The following is a 9,966-nucleotide window of genomic DNA, read 5'->3' as shown; positions in this document are numbered from 1 at the left end:
AATAGGGTTGCAGGAAACTAACCAGGAAGGAAACGAGGCTCTTCTTTTCTCCTCCTCGCCGTTTTTTGTTTTTGCTTTTATTGCAATTAATTTTTTTTTTGCAATTTAAAAAAATGTGAATTTTATTTTCTTTTCTTTGCGCGTGTTTAAAGTCATTTAAACACGTGCAAAAAAGAAAATAAAACTCACATGTTTTTTTTTAATTGCGACTGCGACGTCTCACGATGCACCAGGGTCCCCTTTTCCTTTCCCCCTCTCCGCCGTTTGCAAAATACCCGCGCGCTGCAGGGCGTGCGCGCCCCCGTTCCTCTTCCGGGTGAGCGGCTCGCTCCCTGCGGAGCCCTGGTGGGACGGGGGCGCGCGCGCGCCTCTCCAGGCCCGAGCGATCGGGCGGGGGCGCGCGCGCGCACCTTTCCACGGCCGGCCGGGCTGGGCTGCTGCGCCTTTGCAGAAAGTTGCAGGTGGGCGTCCGGTCCTTCGGGCTCCGGGAGCGGGGGCGCGGCGCGTGCACGCGCGTGCATTTGGGGGGCGGCGGCCTCGGGTCGCCAGTTTTGCAAAACTCCCCCCCCCCCGGGATGGGGCCGTAGATGGGGCGCCCTTTCCGGCTGGCCGGTCTGCTTTTCGGGGGGGCCCTTTTTACGCACGGCGCTGGCTGACTTGAGGTCCCAGGTTCAGTCCCCAGTGGCATCTCCAGTTAGAGGAACCAGGCAAGGAGGTGATGGGAAAGACCTCTGTGCCTGAGACCCTGGAGAGCCATGGAGAGGGGCCGTGGCTCCGTGGTAGAGCATCTGCTTGGCATGCAGAAGGTCCCAGGTTCAGTCCCCAGTTAAAGAGACCAGGCAAGTAGGTGATGCGAAGGACCTCTGTCCTGAGACCCTGGAGAGCCGCTGCCGGTCAGAGTAGACAATACTGACTTGGATGGACCCTCAAAGGGTCTGGTTCAGCATAAGGCATCTTCATGTGTTAGAGGAGGGGCCGTGGCTCAGTGGCAGAGCCTCTGCTTGGCACGCAGAAGGGTCCCAGGTTCAATCCCCAGTGGCATCTCCAGTTACAGGAACCAGGCAAGGAGATGATGGGAAAGACCCTTTTCTGCCTGAGACCCTGGAGAGCTGCTGCCGGTCAGAGTAGACAAGACTTACTTGGATGGGCTAAAGGGTCTGATTCAGTATAAGTATGTGTTCATGTTCCCTCTCTTAATGTGTCTTTCGCTTGACTGGCCCTCGGTGATCCGTTCCTCGGTGATCCATTCAGCATAGTCCTGCTTGCTTTATTCTTAAAAATATTTCTGCCCCATCTCCTTTCCCTCTGTGGCCAGAAGGCTGCGTTTGGAAGGCTGGGGCTGAGCTGAGCCCCAGCACGCGTGCCGTGATAACTGTGCCACTGGACATGTGCAGAGTTCTGTCCTGTCCCCACGGAATCAACCTGGCCCAAAACATCTTCTCCCGAAGGCCTCCTGCAGCAGAGGCGAGGGTGAGTCCCTCCTAGGCCTTTGGAAACGAATCCCCCGCCTTTCTCCCTCCTCCAAGGGCCTGCCGCTATGGAGCCAGTCAGCCTCGACAACCTGTCCATCCTATACCAGAGCTCGGACTTCATCGTGGTCAACAAGCACTGGGACGTCCGCATCGACAGCAAGATGTGGTACGAGAAGCTCACCCTGCAGAGCCAGCTCAGGTACCGATTCCCGGAACTGGCTGACCCGGACACCTACTATGGCTTCCGGTGAGTGACGGCGACAAGAAAGCCTTTTATAGGAATCTGGGGAGGTCCGGGGTCCCATTGTGGCTCAGCTGAGACCACCCTGAGTCATTGCTTCAACTTTCAGACACTCACAAGCTTCTGTCCTATGGCGATTCCAATGGCCTACCTCACAGGGATGTTGTGGGAATTCGCAAGCTGAAGAATGCAAAGTACTTTGCAATTTAAAGCAAACAGTGGGGGTGGAAAACACAACAACCAAGAATTATTGTCATTTTAACAAAAAAGGAGTCGTGTGGGATTGTATCCAGGTTGGCCAGGGGCTTTTGCGCTACTGTGTACTGCTGAGGGTTATAGAGAAGGGCAGAGTCAGAAAGCAGATGCGCGTTGCTGCTAGTCACCCTGAAGCAACAATATAATCTCTCTCTCCTCCAGGTTCTGCCACCAGCTGGACTTCTCCACCAGCGGGGCCCTCTGCGTGGCTCTCAACAAAGCCGCCGCTGGCAGCGCCTACAAGTGTTTCAAGGAACGGATGGTGACCAAGGCCTACCTTGCCCTGGTAAGCCCCGGCATAGGTCTGTTTTGTAGCCACGAAACTGGTTAAAAAATACTGCTGGCACCATTCTGAGTTGTTTTCTGTTGCCCCAGAAGGTCGGACCAGAACCAACGGGTTGAAATTAAATCCAAAGATATTGTTGAAGGCTTTCACGGTCAGAGTTCATTGGTCCTTGTGGGTTATCTGGGCTATGTAACCGTGGTCTTGGTATTTTCTTTCCTGACGTTTCGCCAGCAGCTGTGGCAGGCATCTTCAGAGGAGTAACACTGTCCTTCAGTGTTACTCCTCTGAAGATGCCTGCCACAGCTGCTGGCGAAACGTCAGGAAAGAAAATACCAAGACCACGGTTACACAGCCCGGATAACCCACAAGAACCAATAAATCCAAAGAGTTTCCGTCTAGACATTAGGAAGAATTTCTTGACAGTGAGAGCGGTTCCTCAGTGGAAGAGGCTTCCTCGGGAGGTGGTGAGCTCTCCTCCCCTGGAGGTTTTTAAGCAGAGGCTAGATGGCCATCTGCCAGCAATGCTGATTCTATGACCTTAGGTAGATCATGAGAGGAAGGCCATCTTGAACATCTTCTGGGCGCTGGGTGTGTTTAAGGTGGGAGGTAGTTGTGAATTTCCTGCATTGTGCAGGGGGTTGGACTAGATGACCCTGGTTGTCCCTTCCAACTCTGTGATTCTTATGATTCTGTCCTTTCTATCAGCTGAAAGCAGAGTACATTCCCCCTCCCCATCCATCCCTCGGTATTTCTCAGACCGCTGGGAAGGTAATTTGTTAACCTTGTCAATGGCACATCTGAATCCCAGCAAACAGTTCTCCTCGTGCTGTGTCTAGAAGCAGATGGCGTCTCTCCGAATGGGTCTCCAGTACCAGAGCTGCAGAAGACCGCAGGCGCCTGGCGACCTCTCTTCCTTGAGCTTTTCTGTAGGCATGTAGGCACTTCTGTCTCTTGGCCACTCTGAATATGGCTAGGGGTTGATGGAGCGACAGCGCACACAGAGCAGTTATATGTGTTTCTCCCTCCCCTCCCAATCCTCCAGCAATCTCTGCCATATATTTAACTTTCCTCTCATCCTCCTGCAACCAGAGGTTTAGCAGCCCTGTCCAGAGTAGACACCTGTGTGCATGAATCTAGGACGGCCCTCAGTAAAAGCAGAATATTAAGCACTCTAAGCAGTCCTTCCCGGGCTGTGAGAGACAATGAGGGTGGAGAGTCTTGGCAGACGCAGAATCTCTCCAGAAGACAGGCCTAATCAGCTGCAAATGTCATCCTTCCAGGCCCCAAAACAGGAAGCGGATTTTCCCAGCCTCTGTGAAAGCAAAGGGATTAATCCAACCTGGTTCTGAGAAGCTGCACTGTTCTGCAGCCTGGGAAGGAAAACTTATTTGCTGAGCGCTTGAGTCTTGGAAGGGCTGTGGTGCAGCTTTCCTTTGCAGCTTCGGGCTCCTGCTAACCACGAGGTCTAGAAACTTGCTTAGAACAAAGAGATTTTAAAAATTTAGTGCTCGGGAAACTGAGATATGTACCGGTTTGCCTTCTTGTGTAGCATTTTTTCCAGATGCGCGGAACGTGCCTCATGCTGATTGTTTCCATTTGACAAACGAGAAAAGGGGGTTGGTATTTTGTGTCATGCTTCAGGCTGCTCCCGCAGACATTTCTCTTCTGCTTGGCAGGTGAGGGGCCACGCTCAAGAACCGAGGATGTCGATCCGCTATGCCATTGGGAAGAATACGACGGAGGGACTCACACACATGATGTGTATTGAAGGGACAGAGGGTAAGACTCCCCACCCCCCGGACTTCCTGGGTGCTTTTCTAGGCTGGCATCGACATCTTGTTAGATTCGAGTCCAGTAGCATCTTAGAGGGGAGGGACTCTGCTCGGCATGCAGAAAGTCCCAGGTTCAATCCCCAGTTAAAGAGACCAGGCAAGTAGGTGATGTGAAAGACCTCTGCCTGAGACCCAGGAGAGCAGCTGCCCATCTGAGCAGACAATACTGACTTTGATGGACCGAGGGTCTGATTAAGTATAAGGCAGCTTCATGTGTTCAGTGTGACTGTGGCTCAGAGGTAGAGCATCTGCTTGGCATGCAGGAGGTCCCAGGTTCAATCCCCGGCATCTCCAGTTAAAGGGACCAGGCAGGTAGGTGATGTGAAAGACCACTTGCCTGAGACCCTGGAGAGCTGCTGACGGTCTGAGTAGACAATGCTGACTTTGATGGACCAAGGGTCTGGTTCAGTATGAGGCAGCTTCATGTGTTCAAGATTTTCAAGATATGAGCTTTTGAGTGTCAAAGCTCCCTTCAGAACATAATCTCAATGGACCTAATGTTACCTGGCAAAGGGAGCTTTGCCTCTCGAAAGCTGAAAATCTTGTTGTCATCTAAGGTGCTACTGGACTCAAATCAAGTTTTCCCTCTGCAGACCAACACGGCTGCCTTATACTGAATTATTCTGGTTCTCAGTCACCAGAGGGGGTTTGTGCAGACAGCCATGTCTCCAGTTGTGGGTCTGGCCCCTTTTGGTGGTGTGCGGTGTGAGGCCCTGATTCTCCACTCGCCTCTTCCGAGTGGTCTTACCAGCTGTGTCGGACGTCTCTGAGCTGCAGGTGAGATCTGAGCGCAGAGGCCAAGCTCAGTTGGCAGCCTGCGAATAGCTTTGAAATATTTGAGGGAAAGGCTGGCCGCACGCAGAACATTGTCCTTTCCCTAATTTGTTGTAACAGGTTGTGAAAACCCCAAGCCTTGCCAGTCTGAGCTGATCGTGCTGGAGCACGGGCTGTACAGCGGAGACCCTGTGACCAAAGTGATTCTGCAGCCCCTTACTGGTAATGATGCCTCCCTCCCCAAATCCTTGCTGATACCTTTCCTGCAGTTCCAAGCCTTTAGCTCCTAGCTGCTAGCCAACCCAGCCTTTCCCGCAGAGGTCAGCCCTCTGTCATTTCGCCTCTAACGGGGGTTGTGAGGATGAAGTGTAGGAGAGGTCTGTGTAAGTTACTTTGGGTCTCCACTGGGGAGAAAGGCGGGGTATAAATGCAGTAAGTAAATAAATAATCTCGGGCCTTCTGATGCCTCAAGAAAAGCGTTCTTCTTTTTACTCAGAAGTCAGTCTTACTTTCTGCAATGGACCCAGGTAGGCATGAGTAGGATCACAGGCTAAGATGGATTCTCACCCAAATGTAATTTGTTTTTATGGTTGATACATCACAGAAGAGAAAAAAGAGCATGTTTACTTCAAATGGAAATTCTTAGAAGTATTTAATTTGAACGAGTGCGTGAGTTTTATCATGTTTTAGCTGCCAGATTAAAGTACGTAGTAAATTAAAAAGCAAAGATGCAGATAAAGTTGAACTTAAATTACTGGATTTCATAAGTGGAGAAACCTGATGGCTGTTTTGTTTATAGGAAAGAGACAATAGTTAAATTACTATGCGGTAATTTGATTTTAATTTTGATGCATTTTTATGTCCTGTTTTATTTGAAAGGCTGTAGGATTGTTACATACAGTGTGCATTTATTGGTCTTTGACCACAAATAAGAACTTCATTCATTCATTCAGCTGCTAGCATTGGTGATTTCAAAATTAATCCAGATACGAATGTTTCAGTCGCTATGTCGGTTGTGAGAACAGGTGTCCCTCTTCCTCTGCAGGAAGGACGCACCAGCTCCGTGTCCACTGCAGCGCCGTCGGGCACCCGATTGTCGGTGACTTCACTTACAGCCATAAGCAGGACGGGGGCCCTTACCGGATGATGCTGCACGCCTATTACTTGCGGATCCCCACCGACAAGGAGCTCATCGAGGTGAGTGCCCCGGACCCGTTCATCCCCACCCTGGACAGCCACTGGGTCCCGCAGCGGGCGATGCGTCAGCTGGACGAGGTGATCCAGGAGCTGAAAGAGTCGAGCGTCCGCACGGCGGAGGAAGAAAGGCAGGGCGGCTTGTGGGAAAAGCCAGGCCCCGAGATCCCGCGCTTGGAAACGGAAGAGCCGCATGCCGCGTGTGAGCAGTGGTTGGCGGAGTGGGCCTTGGAGTGAGGCGCCGGGATCCCCTCGCATTCTGTGCAGCCGAAGCAGTCCCTTTTCGCCAAACCGTACCTGGTGCCAACCCCTCTCCTTGTTTGTAACCCCTGCCTTCCTCAGAATCGATCCTGGAAGATGTGTTCCTAGGCCAGACTCGGATTTCTGTGCCTGACGGGTTTTCAAACTCACCTCCCCCACACTGGCATGCTCTAGTCACTGCGTGTGGAAGGTTGCGCACCGCGGTTGTGATGTGATGTTGGCACTGTGCTCACCTAACGGAGGGCTGGCAGAGGCTCTTCCTAACAAGCCAGGAGGTGTTAGGGTCTCTGAAACAAGGGTGGCAGAGACGGAATTTCTTGGCCTGCCAGAGGGAAATCTTCAATCTACCCTTTCCTTCTTTGCCTCCTGGGATGTTGTTTTTTTACAATTTGAGGGGAGTGAAGTCGGATGAACGGTGCCCTCTCGGCTCTGAAGCAAGAGAGGGATCTAGTTGGTTAAACTGGAAAGCTGGGTGGAACGCCCTTCTGCTTCTTCTTGGGATTCCTCTCCCCGCCGTTCCTCTCCACAACGACTAACCTCCACCCTCACTTGCCTTTTTGAAAGCATTTTCTTGCCAATTTTAAATCGGACGGGAGTTAATTTATATTTTTAGGGACGCTGGAGAATGAGTAGAAATTTTTATCGGCCCTGCAAATCTCATCTGCCGCAGACCTTTTTTTAACAATAATATTTTTCTAAGTCGTTGTTGCGGTAACCTGTTTCATGATGTGTTTTAAAAAGAGAACGGCTCCCCCTCTGTGCAGTTTTATTTGTAAGATTGTAAGATCAACTTTCGGAAGTCAAATGGACGCATACCAAAATGAGGTTTCAGGAAGCTCCCTCTCCACCCGCCTTTCCCATCATTAACTCCAGAACTGATTTCGCTGTTCTTTGGATCCTGGTTGGTACCTGGAAACCCACGTGATCACGATGCCTAGAACTTTCCCATTTGGGCAGAGGAGCAGTGGTGCATTGTTCTGGCTTCATTTGAACAAAAGACACAAGTATCTAGTCCTCATGATTAGAAGAGAGTATTATAAATGTGGAGGTGCTTCCAGGGATCACGTGGAATTTCTACAAAGCCATTCAGCTCCTCTCTCCTTGCTCTGCATGGATTGTTTTAATCCTTAAGACGTTTTTCCTCAAACCCAAATCTTTGCCAAAAAGAGTTGCAACCCAAGTGTAGAAAGTATTGTGGAAGCTGATGCCTCAGGTATACACATTTTGCCACCCTTTCGCCACCCAAATTGTCCCGCGCCTTTGAAATCAGGGCCCTGGTCCGTTTCCAGATCCAGAGGTTACTTGGTGCAAAGGTGCACTATGTGGAAGCTCTGTTGCCAGTGAAATCTGTGAAAGGGGCTGAAATGGAAGACCGGCGGCACAAAAAACCTGAGCAGTTTGGGTTGGGGATAGGGTGGTTTTTATGACCAGGTTTTTAAATATATATATATATATCGCTCAGACGTGTAGAGATGTTCTCCATGCACTGTTTGCACTAAATATTGACCCTTTAGCACATTCTCCTGAGTAGAGCTGCCTCACCTCTGGGGACCTGGATCGTGCCAGTCTGTTCATCTAAGGGCCATACTGCCCGCCCGTACACGGAGACTTGCACCGACGCAAAATACGTCAGCGGACGTCCCCCCCCGCGTCAAAGAAGGGTGCCATCCTTAGCAGGGCAGACCTGCGAGACGCAGCCCATGGGCTTCCCAGCCTAAATTCAGGAGATGTCTGCAGCAACCTCACACCTTAGTGAACGGGAAGATGGGGTAGCCCTGCCAAAGCGGAACTGCCGAAAGGCTCAGCAGAAGCCATCCCAATTTACTCTCAGGATACGTAAGCTTTGGTTCGTTCCGCCGCCCTCTGCTTTCGCTGCTTGGAAACCGCCTCTTTCCTGGCTGCTGTGAAAACAGCTGTGGACAGTTGCCATTTTTCAAACGTGATAGAATCCATTCCATTGGCACGGACTTTGTTGCTAATGAACAATAACTTGAAGTGTTGAAGTGAGATTGTGAGAAACAGGGATCGCTCTGGAAATCAGATGCCACATGAGTGGCGGAGGCCAATCTTGTGAACTGGATTTGTTTCCCCACTCCTACACACAAAGCCAGCTGGGTGACCTTGGGCAAGTCACATTGTCCCAGCCCCACCTACCTTACAGGGTGTCTGTGGTGGGAAGGGGGAAAGGGAAGGTGATTTTAAGCCGGTTTGAGTCTCCCTTAAGTGGTAGAGAAAGTCGGCATATAAAAACCAGCTCTTCTTCTTGTGAGAGAGGCCTAGTTGACCGGAGCTTCTTTCCTATGGTGAAGCATTCCCAGTCATGCATCTCACGGGCCAAAGCCTCGCTGCATGTTGCAGAGCGTTTGGTTCATATATTTTTGTGCTTCGACGCAGCCTTTCAAGAAGGACCAGAAATCTATATATTTTCCTTATCCTGAAACATTGTGAATTGTGGGGATGGCAAAATCTATTTTGTGGTAAAAGTGTTGAGACTGGCCAGTCGTTGCATGACGTCTCTTCCCGCGGTGTACGGCCGCCACATTTGCTCTTCTGAGTTACAGTTGTTGTTTTGCTGGCCGTCTCTAATCTGTTCGCCTGTTTGTGCGTTTCCAGATGTGATGTGGTGTGTTTGTGACCCTTTGTGTAAGATTTTGGAATATTTCTAGTTATTTATTGTTTCACTTTTTTGTGGGCATTACTGAAATAAAACACAGGCAAAACGCTGCTGTCGATATCCGTGTGTTAATCTTGCATGTGTCAGCGTGGAGGCGCACATGATGCTTAGTAGCATCCTCTGTGAATGTGACTAATGCTCTTCCAAGGCCGTCGCAACATCCTGTGGCAGTGAGTTCCACACGGTCTTTGCTATTGGAGTAAAGAAGGACTTCCTCTTGTCTGTGGAATCTAGCTTCATTGGGTGCTGCACAGTTCGAGTATAATAGGAAAGGAAGGAAATGTCTCTAATCATTTTCCACGCCCCTAATTCTGCAGAACTCCTGCACGAGAAACTGTCTCTAGAGACAAGACTTTTGCAGCATTTTGGGGACGGGCTGTGGCTCAGTGGTGGAGCCTCTGCATTGGCATGCAGAAGGTCCCAGGTTCAACCCCCAGCATCTCCAGTTAAAGGCAAGCAGGTGATGTGAAAGACCCCTGCCTGAGACCCTGGAGAGCCGCTGCCGGTCTGAGTAGACAATACTGACTTTGATGGACCCAGGGCCTGATTCAGTATAAGGCACCTTCAGGTGTTCATATGCCTGTTAAAACGACGCAGAAAATATTCAGTGGGAAAATGAGCCAAGGAATGGGTGAGATTGTTTTCCGTTCCGGTGACAGATACTAGATGGTGCTATTGCTATTCGGTAATCTGTCCCCATTCCCTCTGGGGAGATGCCCTAAAAATCAGGACAGCCTGCAGACTCCGAGGACTGTGGAAACCGGGGTTCAGAGATTACTCTTGCAAGCCGGGGGGAAGCTCAGGCTTTCTCTTGCAGGGATGGAGAGGGAGGAGAGAGCCACAGAGCTATCCTTGAGCTCCTTGGAGCAACGGGCAGGATTAAAACGGATAGATAAAACCTTTAATACCAGAGGCATTAATAATCTCTTGATCCTGTTCTTCTCTTCCCCGTCATGCACCCTTGCTGCTGCCGCTGT

At 50.6% G+C, this 9,966-nt stretch overlaps 1 protein-coding gene across 1 annotated transcript; it reads left to right on the top strand.

Moving 5' to 3' along the window:
• Positions 1 to 1,536: 1,536 nt before the first annotated feature.
• RPUSD1 (RNA pseudouridine synthase domain containing 1) lies at positions 1,537 to 6,291 on the top strand. Its single transcript, XM_056866155.1, has 5 exons — positions 1,537 to 1,719; positions 2,131 to 2,254; positions 3,931 to 4,033; positions 4,981 to 5,082; positions 5,906 to 6,291. The coding sequence occupies exons 1-5, from the start codon at positions 1,538 to 1,540 to the stop codon at positions 6,289 to 6,291; spliced, it is 897 nt and encodes a 298-aa protein (XP_056722133.1). The 5' UTR covers position 1,537.
• Positions 6,292 to 9,966: the final 3,675 nt, after the last annotated feature.

This window comes from Euleptes europaea, chromosome 21 (assembly GCF_029931775.1).
Source record: "Euleptes europaea isolate rEulEur1 chromosome 21, rEulEur1.hap1, whole genome shotgun sequence".
In the NCBI taxonomy this organism is placed as follows: domain Eukaryota; kingdom Metazoa; phylum Chordata; class Lepidosauria; order Squamata; family Sphaerodactylidae; genus Euleptes; species Euleptes europaea.
The sequence above is the reverse complement of the archived record's forward strand: the minus strand, read 5'-3'. Positions and strand labels throughout refer to the sequence as shown.

Excerpts from the sequence above, each read along its gene's own strand:
- RPUSD1 (XM_056866155.1), top strand. The coding sequence starts at position 1,538 with ATGGAGCCAGTCAGCCTCGACAACCTGTCCATCCTATACCAGAGCTCG. Across the intron at positions 4,034-4,980 it reads GTGTATTGAAGGGACAGAGG|GTTGTGAAAACCCCAAGCCT; the intron begins GTAAGACTCCCC and ends TTGTTGTAACAG. Across the intron at positions 5,083-5,905 it reads GATTCTGCAGCCCCTTACTG|GAAGGACGCACCAGCTCCGT; the intron begins GTAATGATGCCT and ends CTTCCTCTGCAG.